Here is a 26,051-nt window from a genome sequence, read left to right as displayed (position 1 = left end):
TGTAATTCTCAAAATTAAAAAACGAAAACTCAAATTGAAACCGTCCAGTTCTTCTCTTTGCAAATTCCTTTATTTTCCATGTTGAACTGAAGAATGAAGAAAGCTAGTCATGTGGCATGGAGGTTATTGTAAACATTTCAAAATAAAAGCCAAGAGGAAAGAGCGGCCTTTCTATAAAGAGTAAATTATGCATCACAGACAGAGAGAGAGTGTTTATTATCTGTTCATGTCCCTGACGTGGGTCAGAGGAAAACAGATTCTGGGGTTAGATCCACAATATCTAGGAATTTGAATGTTTCTGGTTCATGTTGAAACTCGACCTCAGAGGTCAATAATGTGTAAAACAGCCACGGTATATATGTAGTTATGGTTACTTTGCTCTTAACGATTGAATCAATAGCCTAAAAGCTGCTGATATGACCATGATCAATACAGCTGTGGCAGATGGATTTGTCCACCATGTGATTGTAGTCGGCTACAAGCAGCAGCAGCTCGATCATGAAGGAGAATATCAGGTGATTTGATGAGAGGATGAACAATGATGTGGTGACAGTGGAGACCTCTGCTGGTCACTGTAGACAACACTGTCTGGGAAGGACCACACAGTGTTAATCAAGTTATTAATATATATAATATAAGTAAATAATACATCACACACTTCTGATGAAGCATTTTTCATGTCTTAATGCAAATGAAAAGAGATCTTTCTCTGTCTGTCTGTGCTTGTAGAATTTTACACTTTATGGAAAGGCCACTCTTTCCTCTTGGCTTTTATTTTGAAATATTTACCTTTACTTCCATGCCACATGACTAACTTTCTTCATTATTCAATTCAACAAGGAAAAATAAAGTTTCTTCTAATTTGATGTTGTTGTTTTTCGTGTTTTGATTCTGACAATGAAAAGACTTTTTTTTTTGTTCAAAAATGCTTTTTGCTTTTTTTTTTTTTTGCTTTTTTTTTTTTTTTTTATTGTTTTTTGCTTTTTGCTTTTAGTTTTTTGTTTTTTGTTTTTTGGTTTTTTTTGCCTTTTGTTTTTTTTTTGCTTTTTGCTTTTTGTTTTTAGGTTTTTTGTTTTTTGATTTTTTGTTTTTTGCATTTTGTTTTTAGGTTTTTTGTTTTTTGATTTTGTTTTTTGTTTTGTGCTTTTTGCTTTTTGTTTTTTGTTTTTAGGTTTTTTGTTTTTTGTTTTTGTTTTTGTTTTTTTTGCTTTTTGTTTTTAGGTTTTTTGTTCTTTTGTTTTTTGTTTTTTGCATTTTGTTTTTTGATTTTGTTTTTTGTTTTGTGCTTTTTGCTTTTTGTTTTTTGTTTTTAGGTTTTTTGTCTTTTGTTTTTGTTTTTTTTGCTTTTTGTTTTTAGGTTTTTTGTTCTTTTGTTTTTTGCTTTTTTTTTTTGCTTTTTTTTTAGGTTTTTAGTTTTTAGTTTTTTGCTTTTTGTTTATAGGTTTTTTGTTTTTTCCTTTTTATTTATTTTTTTTGCTTTTTGTTTTTTGTTTATTGCTTTTTGTTTTTTGTTTATTGCTTTTTGTTTTCAGGATTTTAAACAGAAGAAGAAAATGTCAAAATGCTTGAGTGTTTTTATTCTACTGTCACTTGCAGGTTGGCTGAGGCTTGTTATCGTGTCTGTGGGTTTAACCCTGCTCATCCTGAGTGTTGTGACAGTCGACATATGGACGAGATCTAAAGGTGAGAACTTTCACACATGAGTTTGGATGAACCTGGATTCACAGTGTGGAAACTAAACTCGACTCTTTTGTGACTTTTCAGGAAACAAAACACAGACGGACGACGACGATGTGAGTTTAACAACTGAACATTCAAACGTCCGTCTTTGTGGTAGTTCAGTCAAACAATACATTTGATTCAAAGTGCAGGATCACCATGGCAACATGGTACCAACACACTTTACAATTAAAGTAGAAGCAGATAAAATAATGAACATGAAAAATAAACATGTACTTGTTCCCTCAGGCGCATAATGATGAAGATGAAGATGAAGACAAAGTGAACTATGAAAACGTTTGACTCCACTGATCAACAACGTCAGCATCAACTACCGAGCATTTACAACCTTTAAAAACTACGGTGGCCCTGAAGCTCAACACGCTGCACCTGAAGAAAACACCTTCACCTGTTAGAGCGCGTACCAAGAAGGTGTGGTCCTAACCGCAGCGCCACAGGTTCAAGTCCCACCTGTGGTTCTCTGCTACAAGTCGTCCCCTCTGACTTCCTGTCTCTATCAGAATAAAGGCAGAAAATAACATTAAGAGACAGTGATGAACCTGGACGGGACGCACCTGCTGGACGTCTTCCAGGCGAATCCCTCCATGTTCACTTGATGTTCAGTGGTTTTAACTTCACGAAGCGTTGAACAACAAGTGTGTCCCAGCAGGTCCGTCACTTTTTAGAGTCCCCCTGGAAACGCCTCCGTTGTGTTGTGAGTATTTGCAGCAGGTGTGTTGTCAAAATGTTTTCTGAAATACTTTCTGTTTTTCTGTTTTCATGTGTTTTGTTGAGTTGCAGTGTGTTAAGCTTCAGGGCCACCGTACTTTACACCAAAAACAGATGTACATTTTACAAAAGCTGTGAGAGACACGTGATTTTTCTTCTTTATTCTTTTCTTGTTTTTTCTTCTTGTTTTTTCCTTTTTCTTGTAATACTCATGTTTCTCATCAGCGTTTGGACTGAAATCATTATTAAAAACAAAACAAAAACTTGCCTCTCCGGGCTTCCATACCTTTGTGTTTTGATGGATGAAAGGATTTGTCAGAGTTTCCGTTGAAGTGTTTGTAAATGCTTTTTGAGTTTGCCTCATTCTTATTATTTATCTTACTTGGGAATTATTGTAAGTAACAGATTATATGTTTGCTGGAGTCACATATGTTTAATTATGTGTTCATTATGTTTAATTGATTATTGAAGAATAAACCTGTAAGTCCAGTGACGGGACTCTGGATCTTTTTTTCTGGAGCTCAAGAGTTTCTGAGACGATGTTTTTCATCGGCGCAGCGACATTTACAGCAACAGCTGACCGTCTCCTGATATTATCACCAACCCGTCATATGAAGAATCGGCTCTGTGACTTTCACCCTCAGATCCATCAGACAGTCATTCAGCTCTCAGTCTGTTGGAGCTCGTGAAGCGAGTGACTGGAGGTCTCTCTCGTTTCCCTGTGAAGCAGGAGTTTTATCATCAGTCCAGTCAGAGCAGCAGTCAGCGGCTCGTGTCCTTCATGTCCACGCCGAAGCACAGCTTCCTCATCTGCTGCTGCACGTTAAGCTCGTTTCCCAACACGTCACCCTGCACTGGGTTTCACAGGATGTGACATCTGACCTCTGCTGATTGGTGCTTAGACCGCTGATTATGATTGTTCATGGATTATTAATCTGCCTTTGCAAGAGAGAATTAACACAATTCTTAACATGTAAAAGTAAAAAACTAAACTTTAGCTGCTCAAATTGAGAAATTCAGGAGGGAGAAGTGAGAAGCTGATTCGTTCTGCCCACGGAAATATAGGCACTTACAACAGAGAGGGAGAGAGACAGAGAGGGAGAGAGAGACAGACAGAGGGAGAGAGACAGACAGAGGGAGAGAGACAGACAGAGAGAGAGAGGGAGACAGAGAGAGAGAGGGAGAGAGAGAGAGACAGAGAGAGAGAGGGAGACAGAGAGGGAGACAGACAGAGAGAGGGAGACAGAGAGAGACAGAGAGAGAGAGACAGAGAGGGAGAGAGAGAGACAGATCACCTGCTGCAGCTCAAACTGTGTCCTATAAAATATATTAGATTAGATTAGATTAGATTAGATTCAACTTTATTGTCATTGCACAGAGTACACGTACTAAGACAACGAAATGCAGTTAGTATCTAACCAGAAGTGCAAAAGAGCAGTTAAAGTGCAAGTGTGTGCTGTACAGGTATGTAAAGTGAGGGTGTGCATATGTAGGGTACAATAAATTACACTGTGAATTACAATGAATTACAATGATGAGGTAGCGGGAATAAATACAGTGAGTGCTAGACAATGAGTAGAGACGGTTCAGAACAGTTCAGTGCAAGGTTAGGTGGCTGAGGGGGTTGGTGTGGCAGTCTCACAGTCTCTGGGTTGTGTGTGTGGGGGGGGGGACACCGGGGTTGTGAGTTCAGCAGGGTGACCGCTGCAGGGAAGAAGCTTTTCCTGAACCTGCTGGTCCTGGAGCGGAGAACCCTGTAGCGTTTCCCTGAGGGGAGGAGGGAAAACAGTCTGTGGCTGGGGTGAGAGCTGTCCCTCACGATGCTGCGCGCCTTCCGCAGACACCTCTTGCTCTGGACAGCCTCGATAGAGGGGAGGGGAGAACCGGTGATGCGTTGGGCGGTTTTCACCACCCTCTGGAGTGACTTCTGGTCCGCGATAGAGCAGCTACCATACCACACCGAGATGCAGTTGGTGAGGATGCTCTCGATGGTGCAGCGGTAGAAGTTCACCAGGATCTGAGGTGACAGGTGGGCCTTCTTGAGTCTCCTCAGGAAGAAGAGACGCTGGTGAGCCTTCTTGACCAGGGTTGAGGTGTTGAGAGACCAGGAGAGGTCCTAGGAGATGTGGACACCCAGGAACTTGAAGCTGGTGACACGCTCAACCTCCGTCTCGTTGATGAGCAGGGGGGCGGGTGTGTCACTCCTCTTCCTGAAGTCCACAATGAGTTCTTTGGTCTTCTTGATGTTGAGGGCCAGGTTGTTGTCGGCGCACCACTCTGCCAGATGCTGGACCTCTTCTCTGTACGCTGACTATTAGTATTAGTATTAGTATATTAGTATCACCATGACAACAGCAACACACTGTACCATGATGACAAACCCACTGTGTCCGGTCTGTGACGTGTTTGACCACATGAAAAGAAGAAGAAGAAGAAAGACTGAGGAAGTTAAACGTCTGAGGATGATTGGTTCAGATTAATGTTTGCATGAGTGCAGCTCTTCTTCTCTTCAGTGATGATCAGACCAGTAACACACACGAGATGATGTGTTACTGGTCTGAGACCAGTTGGTTCCTCTGTGTCTCAAGTCCTTTTCTTGGGAGAGCTGAGGGGGAGTGTTTTGCTGAGAATGTGGAGGTGTTTCCCTCTAATGATGACCAGATTCAGTTCAACACAGCCCCCACTCTCCCTTCTCCCGTCTGATCAAGCTTTTTGCACTTTCAAGTCTCTGCCATTCTTTAAAGGCTCTGACTTTAGATCAAACTCACATCCATCACAAAAGAATGAAACCTCAAAGTTCGCTGTTAAAGAAGCCATGATATGGAAACAGCATTTTTTAGCAACTCAACCCACAAATTGGAACCTCGCCCGCAGCCCGTTCACCGGTGTTGAAAGATCGGCCCTCAGTGGAGGAACCAGCCGGAGTGATGGGGGGGGGTGAAGAGTGTTGCTGTTGACTTTCAGATCTCAGATACCGTCTCTTGAGATGACACACATTTACCAGTCATCCTCACTTGCTAATATTTTTTCATAGGTGAGAGAAGGTCTACCATTTCTTCTTCTTTGGCTTTTCAACAGACTAGACCAGGGGTCGGCAGGTAAATTTGTTCTAATCCATTGGATGGCAGCCAGAACATAATCAAAGGCTCACATGTGGAACTGTGACCCACAGTCACATATCACACCTTTGGCTGATTTACTGAACTGGTGCTTTATTTTTCATATCTGTCACAATTCCCGAGCGTCCACACGAGACACAATGAGGAGATACTCCAGGGAAATGTTTTCAGCATGAAAAACTTTATTTTCTCACATGGCACCGTGCAAAAAGTCATCCAACAGAATGAACAGAGTAAGGGTGTCTGTTCACCTATTAGGCTGGCATGTCCCATTGCAGAGTAACTTAAACACATACCTACATGTACTATATGTAAGATTTATATATATATATATATAAAAAAAATCTGTATGTAAATCTTTAGAAATATTTACACACCCACATGAATACATTCAGACAATACAAATACACATCCTCCCCTCTGCCCACTTCCGCAATTTAATACTGCCCTCCTGGAACTTATTAATAAGTACGCTGTGCAGTACTGTGCAGTGAGCATAGCATGTGATTCTTAATTTCAATTACCAAATACTATTAAATCATAACTCACTTGCCTCGTCCACTCGTTTACAGGTGACCAGCCACACGTCCTCCCTGCAAACACGCTCGCACGCAACTACAAATAACAAACAATGCATTACTAAAATCCCACCTGTGTGTTTATTAACCCTGTTGCCTTAATAACTGACTATATGCATTTCAATTACTCATATAAATAATAATAAAAGTAATATTTACTACTGAGGTGTGGTAACGGCACCCTGTTGTTACAATATCACACATTGAACCTCTGCTATTTCAGAGGTCTGTCAAACAATCAACAGAACCTTTGGAACGTCCTGTCAGAACTTTTCAGAAACAGCTCACAAGAACTGTAAAAAAAGAACTTTCTTACGCTTCAATTTTGTAGGCAGAAATCCCCAAAGAGGAAGTGATTCTGCGGGTAACTGAGATCTATTTTAACACGCGGCGCTGTGCAGCCTGCGGCTTGATGTGACCATTTGTGTCTGTCATTCTCTCTCATCATGGATATAAGTGTAATTAACATCTTCAGGTGGGGGTAGATTCTCTATTTGGACATTATAGATAAATGTGGGACTGTGAGTCTCATATTGTAAGATTAAAAAAATAAAATAAAAAATCAGATGATCAAAATAATCTGCATAAAGTTTGACAGGTCTGAATTCAATTACAGGGATGTAGCTATTGTAAAAGTCATCTTGATTCAGTTGTGAACTTTATCCTTAACCTGAAGTTTTATCTGTATGGTTTTTCCTGTGTAAACTGATTCTCTGACAAAAACTTTACCACAAAGGTTGCAATTTTATGGCTCTTCACTTCCGTCAGTTCATGTGTGTTTTCTCCACAAAGCACGACATATAAATGCTCTCCTAGTAGTATGTGATCTTATGTGCTTTCGCTCAAGTGTTGCAGTGATATGGCCTCCGCCAGCGTGGGCTCCTCTCATGTGGGCCATCAATTATACACTAAGTATGAAAATACTCTCATGTGTTTTGTACAACTCTTGTATTTATGTAACCTGCATGAATTCTTGCATGATTTTACAAATTCGATGACCGAATGAATGTTTTCCCACAGGTGTTGCAGGGGTACGGCTTCTAACCTGTGTGAGTTTTTATGTGGGACAACAAACCTGATCTAGTTGTGGAACACTTCCCACATGTTTTGCATGAAAATGGCTTCTCACCTGTGTGAGTTCTTATGTGGACTTTCAAGACCCCACTGGTGACAAAACACCGCCCACATGTTTCACAAGAATATGGTTTCTCACCTGTGTGCACTCTCATATGTCTTCTGAATGCTGAAATGTCACTAAATCTTTTCCCACACGTGTTGCAGGGATACGGCTTCTCACCTGTGTGAGTTCTTATGTGAAGTGACAAACCTGATCTAGATCTGAAAATCTTCCCACATGTTTTGCATGAATATGGCTTCTCACCTGTGTGAGTTTTCATGTGAGTTAACAAGCCTGCTCTACTTCTGAGACGTTTACCACAGGTTTTGCATGGATATGGTTTCTCACCTGTGTGTGTAATCATATGGTCCAACAAAGCACCTCGAAACCAGAAACCTTTCTTACAGGTAATGCAAATAAATGGTTTACCACCTCTGTGGATTCTCAGATGTCTATACCATGGAGATTTAGTCTTAAACGCTTTTCCACAAGTGTCACATTTGAAAGACTTTTCATCTGTGTGAGTTTTAGACTTAGTCTTTGACTGTGCATCTGCAGTTGATCTTGAGTCCACATGTTGACTTCCTGTCTGATCTTGGCTCTCAGCTACAGGCGAGGTGTGAGAGAGGAGCTGGTGGTCACTGTCTGGTTCTGGTTCACTGTGGTCACTTTCCTCATGATCAGGAGTCAACATAAAGGTATCAGTCTCCAGCTTCAGTACAAGCTGCTCTCCCTCCTGACTGGTGCAGGTTTCCTCCTGTTCCTCTGTAACCTTTGGTGGTTCTGGGTCGTCCTGGTCCAGACTGGAGTTCCTCTCCTGGTTCCAGAGCTGCTGGTCACTGAGAACCTCCTCCTCCTGACAGACATGTTGCTGTGGGAGCTCTGGAGGGACAAAGGGACACAGGAAAGAGGTAACTCATTTGATGATGGAAAAATGCTGAAGTTAGTTTCCGATTCAATAATGGAGGGGAAAGTTCAGTTACAACAATAAGTGATGATTTGTCCTTTTTTTAAAACTACATTTTGACACTGAATCTTTCATACTGTTTGAGACTCACTGTTGAATTTTTGTGAAATATTTATTTCATTAATGAAATTAACAACATAAAAGACCGACTGTGTCGATATTAAGTCAACTACACTTGTCAAATCTGAACTAAAATAAACGGGACAGTGTAAAGACTGTTTACAAGTTTCCGATTTGTGAAGCCTTTGTTCTCTTTGTGAATACAAAAATATGTGGATTTAGCGGTTTAACATTATAATCAGAAAGTATGTATTTGTGGAGTGAAATCCAGCTTTGATAAATATGCGGTTTCTTAGTTGGACCTGGTCCGTGGTTGAAAAGTCTCTTCCTTTCCTAACCACAAAAATGGAGCAAACAGGATTGAAATGTTGAAATAAGATGACATGAAAGGAATATACAAATAGAGAAAGGTGAGCTGGTGAAATAATAGTGTAATAGAAATATGGAACAGAGCAAGAAATCAGAAAAAATTATATTCAGACATAAGTAGGCAACTTTCCTGGCATCCTGACATTTCTATACATTTGTTAAATAGAGAAAATTCGTTTTTAGTGGTTTCCACAATGGGAGTGAATTTAGTGAAATTACATTTATGTATAGGCTATAGTATTTTGTTGTGATGATGAAATTGTTGACTATAAATTCAATATATATGTTTTTCATGAATGACTCCTAACTGGATTTGTTTCCTATGTTAAAGGAGATAAGACAGGAAGCATTGAAGCTCATTTCGTTATCATTTAGAGAATCGACCAGCTCTTATCATGGCTGCCGCTCAGATACTTCCGGGTCACTTCCGTTTGAACCTTCCTCAGCACAAAGACTATTGGACCGCAGCCCGAGTCCAAAATGATCCACATTCCTTTGTTAGTATTTATCAAGACCATCGTGGTTTTACACACCTGTCCTGTGTAACTTTATTTCAGGTTTCAGAGCGATATCCAGCAGTCTCTGCAGGCGACCGACCTCTTCCTCGGACTCGACGATGATTTTTTCAAAGACTTCGAATATTTCTTCCACAGCAGCAGTTAGTCGCTGGTTGACGAACTCAATAAAATACTGAAGAGAAGACATCGCTGCTTCGTTACAGCTGGAATATTTAGCTGAGATACGACCACACCACCGTCTTCAAGCTGCCATCACACATCCACAGAGCTAACGCTGCTAGCGCGTCCTCTGTTTACTTCCGCCGGGTGTCACACTGTGAAGTTCCGGCAGTGCGAGCGGTCAAGTTCTTCTTTCCGCTTTAAGTTAAGATTTTTACATTTGCTTCATTTCACACATTTTCTATAAACGACTACATTCATTTTACTAATGACTTTTCAAGCAATTTTGTCAACATTTATGTTGCCTAGAACGAATGGAATAATTTGATATGGACAATTTAAATAACTCAGTGCAAATATCTGCATTCAAATGTTAATAAAGTAAACAAAATTATTTTCCACAAAATGTAGCTTTAAGTATGAAATGTAAAACTACTCATACATAATGTCCCCTGTCAGTGTCACTGAGACCATGAACAGCTATTTTTTGTAGCAACCAGCTGAGCTGGAGCTACTTTATTTTTATCTAGTTCGCATATTATTGGACACTTTAAAAAGACATCATAGTTCATGAGCTCATTCATCAGTTCAGCTAAGAACTTGCAGCTGTCAATGTGGACTAAATACTTACATTTGCCTGGTAGTAAAGTAGAAGTATACATAAAATGAAAATATGTCAAATAAATAATATAAAATAAACAGACATTTTGTGTTAAAGATTATCTGTGAAATCTAGATGATTTTATACTTACAGTACTTGAGTAAATGTGCTCAGTTACATTATCACTGCTGTAAACAAGCTTGTTAAGACACTTCAATGAATCAAACTACCAAACTGTATCATATCACACTTTACCTGAACCTTCAGAAGATGAGCTGAGACACTGAAACACCTCTTACATGTTATAACTGAACACTATGAAAAGAACTCTTCTTCACTACGACTACTTCCACGTTGATGTCGGTCACACTGGTCAACTGTGAATATGGTATTCTGACATTATCACGTAACAGAGCTTCATTGTTTGAACAAATACATTAGAATAGAAAAACGGCATTGAATTGCCTATGTTCCTTTATACACTGATCACTGTATACATTGCTACCGCAAACTGGTGTTGCTCATATTCACCCTCTTCATTCTATCAATTCATTTGGGAACATCAGTCTGAATTACCAGCATTGAAAGAAATATTCTTGTTATCAAAGTTCTTTCACAAGTAAACACGTTTATTTATATATCACTTTACCTAAATCCATGTAAACAACTTGTGTTTGTGTTTAACCACTGAAGCCTGAAGCCACAATAAAAACTGTATAATGATGACATCAAAACTACAACATTAAAAGGACACGTTCTAGACAAAATAGGAAATAGTGTAGTTGGCAGGATGAAAATAAAAATGACCCAGCAGCACTCTCTAAAGAAATATAGTAGTTGAAAACTATTGTGGATCCATTGTTTACTCGCTCTGATAACTTAATAGAACTGTTTGAGCCAAATCATTTTAGAAGGGCATCGGCCAAAGGAAAAAGTCCAACACTTTGCCAACCAATGGTAAAACTTGACCACAGTACTCTATCAGTCAGTCAGTCACAGACATTTGTGTTCCACTGTTGTGGTCCAGCCAAAAATGACACTAGTTTAAAAATACCTAATGTCATTGCTGACGATGAACTATTTTAAAAATACTGTGACTAATTTTATACATTCAATTATAAAGATGAAACTATTGAGACTTTGTTTCATTCAGTTGGGGAATTCTTCTCCACCCAAGTTTCATCATTGTGTGTTTCCCCGTGTTGGGAAGTGACAAAGACATTATACAGTGTTTTCTCCAGGAACAACAGCAAACAGATGCTCTCCCACACATTTTGCAAACAGAAGATAAACTGCCTGGATGTGGACTCCTATGCCTTCCCGACTGAGACATGTCCAGTGTCCTTTCCCTCAGGTATAGTTATGTGACTTTCTGCAAGCGTGGGCTCTTCTCACGTGGGCTGTCAATTAACCACTAGTCTGAAAATACCTGCATGCGTTTTGTTCGACTTTTATATGCATGTGACCTGTATGAATCCTTGCATGCTTTTTCAAATTCAATGACTGACTAAATCTTTTCCCACAGGTGTTGCAGGGGCACGGCTTCTGTGTGAGTTCTTATGTGGATTTTCAAGACACCACAGTCAGAAAAACCTTTTACACATGTCTCACAAGAATATTTGCTGCTCACCGATGTGCACTCTCATATGTCTTCTCCATGCTGTAATGTGGCTAAATCTTCTCCCACAAGTGTTGCAGGAGTATGGCTTCTCACCTGTGTGAGTTCTTATGTGGCCTTTAAGGGCACTCCTAGAAGCAAGACGTTTCCCACATGTTTCACAGGAATACGGCTTCTCACCTGTGTGAGTTCTCATGTGGACTTTCAAGTTATGACTAGATCCCAAACCCTTCCCACAAGTTTCACAGGAATACGGCTTCTCACCTGTGTGAGTTCTTATGTGGACTTTCAAGCTATGACCAGATCCAAAACCCTTCCCACAAATTTCACAAGAATACGGCCTCTCACCCGTGTGAGTCCTGATATGCTTTTTTAATACTCTCAAGGCAATAAATCTTTTCCCACATATGTTGCAGGTGTATGGGACCTGATCTGTGTGTTCTCGCATGTGGATTAACCAGTCTTCTCTATTTCCGAGACACTTCCCACATGTTTTGCAAGAATATGGCCTCTCACCTTTGTGGACTCTCAGATGTACAATCAATTGACACTTATGATTAAAAGCTTTCTCACAGATGTAACATTTGAAAAACCTTTCACCCGTGTGTGTATCTCTGGTTGATCTTGTGTGGACTCTCTGATGAACATTCAATCGACACTTATACTTAAATGTTTTTCCACAAGTGTCACATTTTAAAGACTTTTTACCTCTGTTCATATGTCTGGTTGATCCTGTGTGGACTCTCTGATGAACATTCAATCGACACTTATACTTAAACATTTTTCCACAAGTATCACATTTGAAAGGCTTTTCACCGGTGTGAGTTTTAGAGTCAGGCTTTGAGATGGGAAAGTTGTATTCATTGTTACTGTGAGTCCACATAAAGGTATCAGTCTCCTGCTTCAGTACAAGATGCTCTCCCTCCTGACTGGTGTAGATTTCCTCCTGTTCCTCTTTAATCTGTAGCGGTTCTGGGTCGTCCTCGTCCATGCTGAAGTTCCTCTCCTGGTCACAGAGCTGCTGGTCACTGAGAACCTCCTCGTCCTCCTCGTCCTCCTCGTCCTGACAGAAATGTTGCTGTGGGAGCTCTGGGACAAAGGGACACAAGAAAAAGGTCACACATGTGATGATGGGAAAATGACAATGCTCAAGTTAGCTCCAGATTTGACAATTAAAGGAAAAGTTAAGTTACAATAAATTAATGATGATCTGTCTTTTTCAGCACATGTTGTGTAAGGACATTCTCTTTGAATCTTTCCAAATGCTTGAAACCCACTTTCAAATTTGGAAATCTTTATTTTATCTATGACAGCAACGACAAAAAGGGTATTTTAATTGAGTTTTCTCCAATATTAGACCATGTCTAGCTTAAAAACTCCTACTTTTATAATTATCAGACCTAAACTTGATTAACATATACATTCCAGTAAATGTTTAAAGATATTTTCACATTGCAAAAATTTTTATTCAGTCTGTGAAAGCTGGTAAGAGGACCCAGAGGCTAAACCCAGAACATGCTAGAACATTTACATCTCATCTGGCCTCAGGGTCACCTCAGGGTCACCTCAGGGTCACCTCAGGGTCCCCCAGGAGGAGACACTCCAGAGGCCCGTACTACACAGCAGGATCTGAGGTTATCGAGGTAACTTCAGGTTTAACTCTAGGTTTTCAGTCCTACGTCGGTGGTTCACGTGTCACCGGGGTAAATCACCATGGTAACTTAAGCTGAACTCCTGACCTGCTGCGGCGCAGGTTAACTTAGAGGATCAGATCAAAACCTGTCAACAGCCAAACTACTGACCAATCAGATCATTGGAAACACTGAGTCATCATTCCTACAGGATCCTGACAGGGACAAAGGACTTCACAATAAAGTGATCAATAATAACAAGCTGTAGATATAAAATATATAAAATCTGTGGAGTAGTTTTCCTGTTTGAGTCTTTCCATGTGTCACTTTGGTTTTAAAACAAAGCTTCTAAAAAAATGCACAGAACGTTTATCAGGCTAAATAATCAGCCAATATAATAACTATTAGAACTTCATTTTCATTGAACACAGACTCTTTAATGGAGGATTCCTGCCAGTGATGAAGCTTTTACTCTCCTCTTCATCACTGAGCTCAGAACATGAGGAGACTCTCAGAACAGAAAATGCTCAAACGTAATGATAATGAATTCACTTATTTACAATATATCTTTAGTCTGACTTTAACAGAAATTATATTTAGACATGGAAATAATATTTTTTATTCCAGTCATGTGATCGTATTGTTACATTTCACCTGGTTGAATGTCACTGTTGGACGTTGCTATAACTGAACTTACCGGCAATTATCAGCGTTTTATTCTCATATTAAGAAATTCATTCATGGTTCAGATGATGTTGCTTATAATTAACAACTCCGCCTCTTTCACGTGAACGCGCTCGTACCTGGACAGGTAAACCCAGGGTTAACTGGGCCAGGTGATCACATGCTTCGTGGTACAGGTGATCAGGACGGTCAATGTTAGGTTCAGTCAAGCCACATTACTAAAGGTTATCCTGGGTCTGTTGAACTTGCTTCGTGGTACAGGCCTCAGGACTACCTTGCTCCACCTGCGGCCACCGCGAGCCGACTATGGATAAGCAGCAGAAAATGGATGGATGAATTGTGAAAAAACACCAAAAAAAATGCTTTTTTTTTGTACCCTCATCCAGAGCACATCAGACCAGGTCCATGGGACAACTTTGTAATTTGGTATTAAACCATTTCTGCATTTTAATTGATGACAATAATAATTAAATTCATTTTTTATCTTGTGTCACGTTGGAAAATGCACTTATCTGGAGAAAACACAGTGAAGTAAGTGCAATATGAGCCACATTCATTTGTTAGTATTTAGTGGTTTTACACACCTGTCCTGTGTAACTTTACATCCGGTTTTAAAACGATATCCAGCAGTCTGCGCTGACGACCGACCTCTTCCTCGTACTGGACGACGGTTTTCTCAAAGACTCCGAATATTTCTTCAGCAGCAGCAGTTAGTCGCTCGTTGACGAACTCTCTCAGATACTGAAGAGAAGACATCGCTGCTTCGTTACAGCTGGAATATTTAGCTGAGATACGACCACACCACCGTCTTCAAGCTGTCATCACACATCCACAGAGCTAACGCTGCTAGCGCGTCCTCTGTTTACTTCCGGTGGGTGTCACACTGTGAAGTTCCGGCAGTGCGAGCGAGAAAACCTTTCCACATTCTACACCAAATGGTGTAGAATGTGGACTTGAATATCTACAACAAATTTCAAAAAAAAAAAAAAAAAAAAAAGAAATTGGAATAATGATCTTCTAAAGATGCTTTATCTTTCTGAGGGCTCGAATTAAATGCTGTCTTTCTGCCTTTCAGTGTACATACATGATCTGCTTTTTCTTCTCGTCCACAGTAGTCATATCTGCCTGTATTATGTTTACTTATTTTTAATTCAGTGTGTCCATATCGAAAGTTGTTACATTATCTTCCTGGGCACCTAATTTCTCCCACTGCCCTTTGACCTCTGTAAAACCACTGTCTGTTCCTCTCTTCATCTTATTGCTTTTGCCAACTTTACTTTGACCTCTGCTTTATAATGCTCCTGATTACTGTTCTGTTTAAGCTAATTGCCAAGTAAATGTTATCATATTTTGTGGCCTCCTTTGCAACCTTATTCTTTTAAACCAATATGTGCTTGTTCCCATAGGAATATTACTGTAAGACGAATCATTTGAATTGTTTATTTTTGTTGTACTTCTACCAAACTGTCTGGTACGTTGTGAGTGACTGTACCGGCAACTGGTTAGTGATGAGCTTGAGTCTCAACAAATGACTGCTCTCTGATTTTCTATCCACTGCACTGCTAATAATATTGTAAGCATTTGCCCTCTCACTGATCCTTTTAATATAGTTTGATATGATGTGATACATTCCTTTATGCACTGATCCCTGAACATCACCAGTCAAAAGTTTGGACACACTTTCTCACTGCATATATTGCTACCACTTCAAGTGCTGATGCTCATAGTTACCCTAATCGTTCAATCCATCAATTTGGGAACATCAGCATTGAACAAGTATTCTTGTTGTCAAGTCAGCAAGTTTATTTATACAGCCCCTTTAATTTAGAAAAAGACTTATTTTGGTTCAGCATACAGTTCAAACTAGTGATGTAACTAAAATACTGAAGTAAATCTCATCTAAGAGGTCTGTCATTCACATTTGTCGGAAGACTGCACTCACAGAGTTGTTTTTCTGTGAGATTACAATACAAGTTTCAGATACTGTTACGAACAGAAACATGAGTAAAGCAGTCTTATTAAGGGATAAGTCAAGGCAGGTTAACAAAATGTGATATTACTCATGACAATGTGCTACATTAAACTGAGACGGACTTCTTCTCAATGGAAAATAGAGATGTAGGTATTGCAAAAGTGTGTTTTTATAGTTGCTGAACTCTCCTCCCCTCAAGGATCATTTGTATGGTTTCTCCTGTGTAATCTGACAAAAATGTGGCTCTTCAATTAAATCAGTTCCTGTGTGTTTTGTACATGAATTACTACATCTGATTGCTCCCCCACATATTTACAAACACAAGGCTACTTGCCTGTACATCCAACTGAGACACATCAAAGTACGTTTTACCTCAGGTATTGCCGGAATTTGGTTTCTCACCAGTGTGAGTTCTTATGTGGGATTTCAAGACTCTAGTATATGCAAAACATTTCCCACATGTTTCACAAAAATATGGCTTCTCACCTGTATGCACTCTCATATGTTTCTTCAATGCTGAGGTGTATCTAAAACTTTTCTCACAGGTGTTGCAGGGGTACGGCTTCTCACCTGTGTGAGTTCTCATATGGATAATTAAGCCTGTTCTAGTTCCAAGACTTCTCTCACAAGTTTGGCATGGATACGGCTTCTCACCTGTGTGAGTTCTCATGTGGATCAACAATCCCGCTCTAGTTCTTAGACTTTTCCCACAGGTTTTGCACAGATATGGTTTCTCATCTGTGTGTGTAATCATATGGTCCAACAATTCACTGCGACACCTGAAACCTTTCTCACAAGTGTTGCAAATATATGGTTTCTCACCTGTGTGGATTCTCATGTGAATCAACAGGTCACTTTTCCACCTGAAACCTTTATCACATGTTTGACAAGAAAATGGTTTCTCGCCTGTGTGGATTTTCACATGTTTATTTAATCCAGACCTATACTCAAATGCTTTTCCACAAGTGTCACATTTAAAAGACTTTTCACCTGTGTGAGTTTTAGACTTAGTCTTTGACTCTGAATCTGCAGTTGATCCTGAGTCCACATGTTGACTTCCTGTCTGATCTTGGCTCTCAGCTACAGGCGAGTTGTGACAGAGGAGCTGGTGGTCAATGTCTGGTTCTGGTTCACTGTGGTCACTTTCCTCATGATCAGGAGTCAACATAAAGGTATCAGTCTCCAGCTTCAGTACAAGCTGCTCTCCCTCCTGACTGGTGCAGGTTTCCTCCTGTTCCTCTTTAACCTTTGGTGGTTCTGGGTCGTCCTGGTCCAGACAGGAGTTTCTCTCCTGGTTCCGGAGCTGCTGGTCACTGAGAACCTCCTCCTCCTGACAGACATGTTGCTGTGTGAGCTCTGGAGGGACAAAGGGACACAGGAAAGAGGTTACACATGGGATGATGGAAAAATGACCTTGCTGAAGTTAGTTTCAGATTCGACATTGAAGAGGAAAGTTCCGTTACAATAATAAGTGATGATTTGTCTAATAATTGTTTTCTTTTTATGCTTTATACTTCTATTTCTATGCTTCTGCTTCTTCTGTTAAGCACATTGAATGACCTCTGTCTGTGATAATGTGAACACCGGAGAAATAAACAGTGAATTAAGTCCAATATGAGCCAAATTCCTTAGTTAGTATTTATTAAGACCATTTTGGTTTTACACACCTGTCCTGTGTAACTTTACTTCAGGATTCAAAACGATATCCAGCAGTCTGCGCTGACGACCGACCTCTTCCTCGTACTGGACGACGGTTTTCTCAAAGACTCCGAATATTTCTTCAGCAGCAGCAGTTAGTCGCTCGTTGACGAACTCTCTCAGATACTGAAGAGAAGACATCGCTGCTTCGTTACAGCTGGAATATTTAGCTGAGATACGACCACACCACCGTCTTCAAGCTGCCATCACACATCCACAGAGCTAACGCTGCTAGCGCCTCCTCTGTTTACTTCCGCCGGGTGTCACACTGTGAAGTCCCCGAAATGCAAACGAGTAAAACTTTAGTTCCGCCTGTAGTTTGGATGTTTTCCATCTGTCGCTTCATTTCACAGGGATTTCAGGTTATTTCCCCTTTACTACATTTTACAGCTTAAGCAAAAACTGAAACCTGGAGGGCTGCAAAACTAGGATGCCTAATGTTGCCATTGAACTCTCTGGAGGGGTCATGACTAACCTTAAATAGTGCAAAGGTAATTGGTAAACTGCCAAAGGAAGAAAATCTTTAGGTCATGAAAAACCAAACATATAACAAAATTTCATACAAAAAGGCATTTCTCAAGGATCAAGCAATTGGTTAATGTGCAGTTAAAGGGAAAGGGTAAAAGTGGAGGGGGGCACACATGGGACACCAGAATGTCACCTTTGAACCCTCTGGATGTCTCAAGGGCTTATCAATGCAATACTAATGGTGGACCATCTGATGAAGTGATTACCCCCACTTAAACTCAAGAAATCAAGGGAGTTGTGATTGTATTACGGGATAATTACAAGTCCTATGAGCTCAACTTGTATTCTTACATTATCACCTTTGCTGTTAGAAAAAATACTCGAGATCACAAAAATGATTTGGCGCTATACAAATAAATTGAACTGAAAAAATACAATTATTTTCCCTCATTCCTTTACACAGTAAGTCATTCATTTACATTTGTTGGAAAGATGCAGTCAATCTTTTTACCTAAGATTTTGGAGATTACAAGTTTTGAGGAAATACTCTTGCAAACAAAAACATGAATAACAGTCATATAAAAGGGAACAAATGAAGGTAGTTTATTGTTGGCAATGTAATACGTTAAAGTAAGATACTGTGCCACATACATGTTCAAGCATATAAATCCAGGGTGTCATGCAACCACCTGTACATTGTTCCTTCCATGCACTCAGTTATGTTGCTGCCAGTCACTTGTCTGCAGTCTCAAATAATTCCATTCAAAACTCCACACAGACTGGCAGAAACAGAGGGTTAGACTGCACCCTCTGCTTCTCCTGAGAATCCTTAAATTGGCACTATTCAAGTGTCATAACATGGCTGAATTTCTTTCCCAGGCTGACCATCAGTGTTTGGCCAAAGTTCAGAATGCTTGCTCATACCAGCACATGCTCAATCATTAGCAACTGACTGGAGCTCACCCAATGATGATCAGGGTAATTATAAAAGTTTTTTTTTTTTTTTAATCTCTGAAAGATCCCCTATGTGTTTTGTAAATATACGACTTTTAACCAGTGTGAATTCTTGCATGCTTTTTCAAGGCTGACAAATGACAAAATCTTTTCCCACAGGAGCCGCAGGTGTATGGCCTGTCACCCGTGTGACTTCTCATGTGGACTTTCAAGGTACTACTACATACAAAACTTTTCCCACATTCTTCACAAGAATATGGCTTTTCACCTGTGTGAGTTCTTAGGTGGACTTTCAAGACACTGCTACGTACAAAATTTTTCCCACATATTTTGCAAGGATATGGTTTCTCACCTGTGTGAGTTGTCATATGCCTTTTTAATCCAGACTTGTCAATGAATCTTTTCCCACAGGTGTTGCAGGAGTGTGGCTTCTCACCTGTGTGAACTCTTTTATGTTTTTTCAATGTAGACTTGTCAATACATCTTTTCCCACAGGTGTTGCAGGGGTACGGCTTCTCACCTGTATGAGTTCTTATGTGGACTTTCAAGTCACCACTAGATACAAACCCTTTCCCACATGTTTCACAAGAATATGGCTTCTCACCTGTATGCATTCTCATATGAATTTTATATGATGAACTGTCACTAAATCTTTTCCCACAGGTTTCACAACAAAATGGCTTCTCACCTGTGTGAGTTCTAACGTGGACCTTCAAGACAGTACTACGTACAAAACTTTTGCCACATGTTTCACAAGAATATGGCCTCTCACCTGTGTGAGTTGTCATATGCTTTTTCAGTGTTAACATATCAATAAATCTTTTCCCACAGTTGCTGCAGGGGAAAGGGAGCTCACCCGTGTGAGTTCTTATGTGTTTAAAAAAACCTGTTCTACTTCGGAAACTCTTCCCACATGTTTTGCACACACACGGTTTCTCACCTGTGTGGATTTTCATATGTTTGTTCAATTTGTACCTATAATCAAATGCTTTTCCACAAGTGTCACATTTGAAAGACTTTTCACGTTTGTGAGTTTTAGACTCAGTCTTTGACATGGGAGAGTTGTGTTCATTGTCACTGAGACTCTTGGTTTTGTGATGTCTCTCATGTGGCTTTGAGTCTGCATCGGTAGTTGAGCCTGAGTCCACATGTTGACTTCCTGTCTGATCTTGGCTCTCGGCTACAGGAGAGGTGTGAGAGAGGAGCTGGTGGTTACTTTCTGGTTCACTGTGGTCACTTTCCTCATGATCAAGAGTCAACATAAAGGTATCAGTCTCAAGCTTCAGTACAAGCTGCTCTCCCTCCTGACTGGTGCAGATTTCCTCCTGTTCCTCTTTAATCTGTAGTGGTTCTGGGTCGTCCTGGTCCAGACAGGAGTTTCTCTCCTGGTTCCAGAGCTGCTGGTCAGTGAGAACCTCCTCGTCCTGGCAGACATGTTGCTGTGGGAGCTCTGGAGGGACAAAGGGACACAAGAAATAGGTTACACATGGGATGATGGAAAAATGACATTGCTGAAGTTAGTTTCAGATTCAACAATTAAGGGGACAGTTAAGTTGAAATACCAACGAAATGATTCTTTGGGGGGAGGGTGTAAGGACATTGTCCTTGAATCTTACTCTGTTCAAAACCCACTTTCAAATGTGTCAAATCTTTTCTTTAAAAAAAAAAAAAGCATAAAAAAAGAGGTGATTTTAGTTTGCTCCATCCAGACAACAATAGCCCAGGTATATCTCTACTTACCATACCTGGACTTAAGTGCTGAAAGACAGTTTCAGATTTTCAATTTTATAATTCTCTGTTTAGACATGAAAAACAGTGATTTCAAAACCCCCACCCAAGTCCATAAACGCTATACTGTTTTTGTGATTACAGAAATATAAAGATTTAGCAGCAACGGGATTACCACAACATATCAATTAGTAGCTTTAAATTTATTAAGTCTCTAGGAAACGTGTCATGGAAAGAATTGGAAGATTAAGTGAACAAAATTAAAGGTATAAAGATATTTTGTGTCTGTATTTCAAAGAGTGAAAATAACTCTTGTAAATTTGTTTTTAAGTGAGAAGGAGGAGATGTTTATCGAACCAGAAATGAAATAAACAGACTAAAGGTTTCACAGATCTGAAACGGGCTTCTCTGGGATAATGTATTCCAGTTTCCATCAGTTTAAGTGGTCCAATGTTGTTTACGAGTATCAGTGATTTTTCATTTTATACGTTTGTTTTTTGTGCATTTTCATAAAGAGAGTAAATTTTCAGGTAAAAGTAAAAGTCCAGGTTTGATTAGTACAAGTTTTGTTTTTTTAAGTTAGACCTGGTCTCTTGTTATCTGGATGGAGAAAACACAGCGAATTAAGTCCAATATAAGTCACATTCCTTCTTTAGTATTCATTAAGACCATCGTGGTTTTACACACCTGTCCTGTGTAACTTAATTCCAGGTTTTAAAACGATATCCAGCAGTCTGCGCTGACGACCGACCTCTTCCTCGTACTGGACGACGGTTTTCTCAAAGACTCCGAATATTTCTTCAGCAGCAGCAGTTAGTCGCTCGTTGACGAACTCTCTCAGATACTGAAGAGAAGACATCGCTGCTTCGTTACAGCTGGAATATTTAGCTGAGTTACGACCACACCACCGTCTTCAAGCTGCCATCACACATCCACAGAGCTAACGCTGCTAGCGCGTCCTCTGTTTACTTCCGCTGGGTGTCACACTGCGAAGTTCCGGCAGTGCGAGCAAGTCAGCTTATCGTTCCGCTCTTCACTTGGTGTCAAGGGGAACGGGAGAATAAAACAAGGTAGCTCCATTTTTCCGTCACTTTCTTCAGTTGTTGCAGAAATGTTCTTGATCTATTGAGTGTGATTAAGAACCAAACAGTCATAGTAGAATTAAATGTATTGCGGCTTTCTATTACCTTAAAAGTCGCTTGTGAGGCAGTATGGGTCCTGTGTATTTGTGTGACACGCTTGCTGCTGTTCCAGGGAAGCACACTGGCCCTCATTTATCAAACGAACGTGCGGCAGAAAACCGTGCGTACGACCGTTTCCACGCAAGCTTCGGCATTTATCAATTTGGACGTGAGCGGACGCTACGATCAGATCTGACGTCAGGTCTGAGCTCGTGTACGCAAATCTGGATTTGCGGTGCAGCAGCAAAATCTGGCTGAGTCTGAAAATAATTATTAAACAAACCTCAAAATAAACAGTCACATATTTAGAACAGATCAAAACGGATTCTTAAAACGAATAAAACAAGAAAGCAGAAATGTGTGTTTGCAAATTAACTCATGGCAAAATTGTGTAATTGTTTTTTCCGATGATACCCATCGGAAAAAACAATTACACAATTTTGCCATGAGTTAACACAACTGGAACAACAATTAAACATCTGGTGAGATAATCATTGTTGCACTGTGGTTGGCCAGATGTTTACTTACTCCCTTATTTAAACAGATGCTTTGACAGTTATCAAATCATAACGATGGCAGATTTACTCGTTTTGGAGGAACAATACGCGCGTGTCAGACGTGAGCGCGTGTTCAGAGACCGCAGGGATCTCCAGATTGCTGGGTTTCCAAATTTGGTTGGAGCAATTGATTTCACTCACGTGCGTCTGAAGGCACCATCCATGAATGATTACGCATTCATCAATCGCAAAAACTACCACTCTATAAATGTACAGGTGATTTGTGATGCCAAGCTCTCACTCTTAAACGTGGTGGGCAGGTGACCGGGACACACACGATTCTTTTATTTTTCAAACAGCTGTGTTGGCGCGCGGCTGCAGGAGGCGGCGCTGCAGAGCCAAACTCATCTCCGTCACCCTCTTCCACACAGCGGCTTTATGAGCTCCTGTGATCCCGCTCTTCAGACTGACAAAAAGCACATCCTTATTTTGCGCCACCTCGGATGTCAGGATGTCGATCTCCATCTCTGAAAAGTTTCGTTTTTTGCCAGTAACTCTTCTCTCCATGTTTGACCTTAGTGGGCGGGGCCTCCGAACCAGGAATATTTAAGGGCGTAACATGTTAATGACGATCGAATTCAGCCGCCGCATTGATCAAGACCCGATCATTTAGATACGAATGTTTCATGAATCACACGTGGATCCTATCGTACGACCAATTCTGCGCTCTGCGCCTGTTTTCACGCAAGATTGATAAATGAGGGCCACTGAGTCCAAAGAACATTTCGTAGGTTTTAATTTTGCAATTGGATGATACAGCGGCTCCACACGCGCCCATATGCTGTTACATGTGTACACTTGGCGCGGTGCATCAAAACAAACAAAAGGAACATTAGCGATCATAACACGGTCAACAAAAACTACGGCTACCCAGCCTTGCCTCACTCCCCCAGTGCAGGTGAGGCAGGTTATAATATACCCTACCGGCTGTCAACGACTGTGCCCACGTGACTCCAAACACCGCACATCCCCATGGCAACAAGACCAACCCACAAAACAAACGATCGGAACCAATATACGGCTCCGACAAAATGTGTCGGCACGGTGCTGTCGCCTCATAGCAAGAAGGTGCCGGGTTCGAGTCCCGGCTCGGACACGGGATCTTTGTGTGTCTTTCTGTGTGGAGTTTGCATGTTCTCCCCGTGCCAGTGTGGGTTCTCTCCGGGTTCTCCGGCTTCCTCCCACAGTCCAAAGACATGCAAAATGGGGACTAGGCTGATTGGATAATCTAAATTGACCATAGGTGTGGCTGTGAGTGTGAATGGTTGTCTGTCTCTATGTGTTTGCCCTGCGATGGACTGGCGACCTGTCCAGGGTGTACCCCGCCTCTCGCCCGAGAAGATGCTGGGATTACATATGGTATTACCATTAAAGTTAAATTTATACAGTAAACTTGCTCCATGTGTCAAATAAACGTAGGGGAGCAAAACATGTGTCTGTTAAATATCGTAATTTAGATGTAACATAAAATTTTTGATTTTTTTTCTTTTTAATTGAAGTGATCATGGTTAAATATCTGTGCTACTTAGATCCACTCTTGGCCGTCTAAGGACAATCAGTGTCATATTTGGGTAGAGTACTAGAGTAAATGTACTCAGTTACATTTCATTACTGTAAAGAAGCTTGTTAAATATCAAGCACTCCCATTAATAAAACTACCAAACGGTATCATATGATTCTTTAACTTAACCTCTAGCAGGTGAACATTAAACCTGCAGTGTGGAACTTTTGTCTATGGTGGCTCCTTCTGACACCATGTCCTGTTGTCCTTATATACATCGTAAACACATCTTGAGGCTCAACACACAAGCACCCGACGGGAAGCTGCATGTTGTTTCCAAGACTTATTATGTGTCCCCTGAGCAGCAAAGTACAATGTGGCAGTTAAAAAAAAAAGTCATTTAATAAGTCAGTCATTTTCATTTGTAGGAAGTATGCACTTGGACAGTACAATACAAGTTTCAAAGAAATACCACAAACAGAAATGTAAGTAATGTAATACAGTCATATGAAGAGAAAAAGTGAAAGTACATTAAAAAAAAACCTGATGGCATTGTACTACGTTCAAACGAAGTAGGGCTGTAGTCTACTGAAGAAAATCTTGGTCACTGAAATCGTATCTACTCTTCAATCAATGACCAGCCATAGAGGAAAAACCCTCCATGCCTTCTCAAAATTGACTAAATCAGTCACAGTTCACAGAGTGCACTCTACCTGAATTATGAATAAACAAAAAGCTAGTATTTGCTGCATAACATATTGAAATATGCCAATTCTGATTTGTTCCAATGATATGCTCTTCTCTGACCAATGGGAATTAGGTTCGACCAGTCAATGTGGCGACTACACCCCTAAAACTAAGATACTGTGACCTCCTATCAGTGGGAAATTTTATACATTCAATTACAGAGAAGCAGTTATTGTAAAAGTTTGTTTCTTTCAGTTGCTGAAATCTTCTTCACTCAAGTTTCATCTGTATGGTTTCTCCTGCGTAAATTGATTCTCTAACAAAAACCTTTCCTACAAGAGCTGCAATTGTGTGATTCTTCACTTGTCAGTTCCCCTGTTTTGTCCATGAACAACTAAAATTGAGTGCTCTCCAAGATATTTTGCAAACACAAAGCTACTTGCCTGTATGTGATATTATATGTCTTCCCACCTGAGACACATCCCAATATCTTTTCCCTCAGCTGTTGCTGGTATATGACTTCCCATCTCTGTGGATTTTTCAATGAGTGTTCAATGAAGACAGCAGAGTGAATTTTTACTTAAAGATGTTACAAAGGTATGGTTTCTCACATGTGTGTGTTCTCATGTGTGTTTTTAAAGCTGAAGTGCGACTGTATCTTTTTCCTCGTGTTGCAGGGGTATGGCTTCTCACCTGTGTGAGTTCTTATGTGGACTTTTAAATCACTATTACATATTAAACTTTTTCCACATGTTTCACAAGAATATGGCCTCTCACCTGTGTGAGTTCTCTTGTGGATCAACAACTCATATCTCCATCTGAAACTTTTCTAACAGGTGTTGCAAACATGTGACTTCTCACCAGTGCGAGTTCTCATATGCACTTTCAATTTGTGACATAAACATAAATCTTTTCCCATTGGTGCTACAAGAGTATGGTTTCTCACCTGTGTGTACTCGCATGTGGATTCAAAGCACTGCTACAAGAAAAAATTTCCCACATATTTTGCAGTAATATTCTTTCTCATCTGTGCAAGTTCGTGAGAAGGCAAGTGAATTCTACGTTTGAAACTTTTCTCACGTGTGTGTTTTTATATGGACTTTTTAAGACACAACTACTTGCAAAACTTCTCCCACATGTTTTACAAATATATGACTTCTCATCTGTGTGTTCTCATGTGGATCAACAAACTACTCTTCCATTTGAAACCTTTTTCACATGTTCCGCAAGAATATGGCTTCTCACCTGTGTGTTTTCTCATGTGAATCAACGACCACACCACCGTCTTCAAGCTGACGCTGCTAGCGCTCCCTTTGTTTACTTCCGCCGGGTGCCACACTGTGAAGTTCCGGTAGTGCGGCCGGTCAGTTTTTTCTTCCGCTTTCAATTCGGCGCTAACAGCGTTAGCTCTGTGGCTGTGTGATGCTAGCTTGTAA

General features: G+C 40.3%; 5 protein-coding genes across 10 annotated transcripts in view; 1 reads left to right on the top strand and 4 right to left on the bottom strand.

Moving 5' to 3' along the window:
* Positions 1-26,051, top strand: part of LOC130187420 (uncharacterized) — a 66,949-nt gene that overhangs the window by 1,536 nt on the left and 39,362 nt on the right. For 2 of the 5 annotated variants that reach the window (XM_056405036.1, XM_056405035.1), the window contains exons 5-7: positions 1,597-1,683; positions 1,765-1,820; positions 1,969-2,934. The exons of 2 other annotated variants lie outside the window; for them this stretch is intronic. In XM_056405036.1, the coding sequence (XP_056261011.1) occupies positions 1,597-1,683; positions 1,765-1,820; positions 1,969-2,022 (197 nt within the window). In that variant the 3' untranslated portion in view covers positions 2,023-2,934. Of the gene's footprint in view, positions 1-1,596; positions 1,684-1,764; positions 1,821-1,968; positions 2,935-26,051 lie in introns of those variants that run through there. One more of the 5 variants, XM_056405037.1, reaches the window with a different exon arrangement.
* Positions 5,730-9,464, bottom strand: LOC130187433 (oocyte zinc finger protein XlCOF6.1-like). Its single transcript, XM_056405065.1, has 2 exons — positions 9,192-9,464; positions 5,730-8,144 (listed from the first exon to the last, which is right to left on the bottom strand). The coding sequence occupies exons 1-2, from the start codon at positions 9,361-9,363 to the stop codon at positions 7,186-7,188; spliced, it is 1,131 nt and encodes a 376-aa protein (XP_056261040.1). The 5' UTR covers positions 9,364-9,464; the 3' UTR covers positions 5,730-7,185.
* On the bottom strand, positions 10,545-14,730 carry LOC130187412 (zinc finger protein 180-like). The gene is made up of 2 exons (XM_056405014.1): positions 14,454-14,730; positions 10,545-12,643 (listed from the first exon to the last, which is right to left on the bottom strand). Exons 1-2 carry the CDS (start codon positions 14,623-14,625, stop codon positions 11,544-11,546), a joined length of 1,272 nt encoding a protein of 423 aa, XP_056260989.1. The 5' UTR covers positions 14,626-14,730; the 3' UTR covers positions 10,545-11,543.
* LOC130187419 (zinc finger protein OZF-like) lies at positions 15,438-17,785 on the bottom strand. Its single transcript, XM_056405028.1, has 2 exons — positions 17,509-17,785; positions 15,438-17,197 (listed from the first exon to the last, which is right to left on the bottom strand). The coding sequence occupies exons 1-2, from the start codon at positions 17,678-17,680 to the stop codon at positions 16,215-16,217; spliced, it is 1,155 nt and encodes a 384-aa protein (XP_056261003.1). The 5' UTR covers positions 17,681-17,785; the 3' UTR covers positions 15,438-16,214.
* On the bottom strand, positions 18,587-25,937 carry LOC130187407 (zinc finger protein OZF-like). Of its 2 annotated transcripts, none has more exons than XM_056405009.1 (2): positions 25,861-25,937; positions 18,587-20,411 (listed from the first exon to the last, which is right to left on the bottom strand). In XM_056405009.1, the coding sequence occupies exons 1-2, from the start codon at positions 25,874-25,876 to the stop codon at positions 19,057-19,059; spliced, it is 1,371 nt and encodes a 456-aa protein (XP_056260984.1). In that variant the 5' UTR covers positions 25,877-25,937; the 3' UTR covers positions 18,587-19,056. The 2 variants fall into 2 exon arrangements, with proteins under 2 accessions (XP_056260984.1, XP_056260983.1); XM_056405008.1 differs by lacking the exon at positions 25,861-25,937 and adding an exon at positions 21,377-21,822.

The sequence above is a fragment of the Seriola aureovittata genome, chromosome 19, assembly GCF_021018895.1.
Source record: "Seriola aureovittata isolate HTS-2021-v1 ecotype China chromosome 19, ASM2101889v1, whole genome shotgun sequence".
NCBI lineage: Eukaryota > Metazoa > Chordata > Actinopteri > Carangiformes > Carangidae > Seriola > Seriola aureovittata.
The sequence above is the reverse complement of the archived record's forward strand: the minus strand, read 5'-3'. Positions and strand labels throughout refer to the sequence as shown.

Coding starts and splice junctions, on each gene's coding strand:
- LOC130187433 (XM_056405065.1), bottom strand. CDS start 9,363: ATGTCTTCTCTTCAGTATTTTATTGAGTTCGTCAACCAGCGACTAACT. Junction 8,145..9,191: donor AATAAAGTTACACAGGACAG/GTGTGTAAAACC, acceptor TTGTCCCTCCAG/AGCTCCCACAGCAACATGTC.
- LOC130187412 (XM_056405014.1), bottom strand. CDS start 14,625: ATGTCTTCTCTTCAGTATCTGAGAGAGTTCGTCAACGAGCGACTAACT. Junction 12,644..14,453: donor TGTAAAGTTACACAGGACAG/GTGTGTAAAACC, acceptor CCTTTGTCCCAG/AGCTCCCACAGCAACATTTC.
- LOC130187419 (XM_056405028.1), bottom strand. CDS start 17,680: ATGTCTTCTCTTCAGTATCTGAGAGAGTTCGTCAACGAGCGACTAACT. Junction 17,198..17,508: donor AGTAAAGTTACACAGGACAG/GTGTGTAAAACC, acceptor TTGTCCCTCCAG/AGCTCACACAGCAACATGTC.
- LOC130187407 (XM_056405008.1), bottom strand. CDS start 21,548: ATGTCTTCTCTTCAGTATCTGAGAGAGTTCGTCAACGAGCGACTAACT. Junction 20,412..21,376: donor AATTAAGTTACACAGGACAG/GTGTGTAAAACC, acceptor TTGTCCCTCCAG/AGCTCCCACAGCAACATGTC.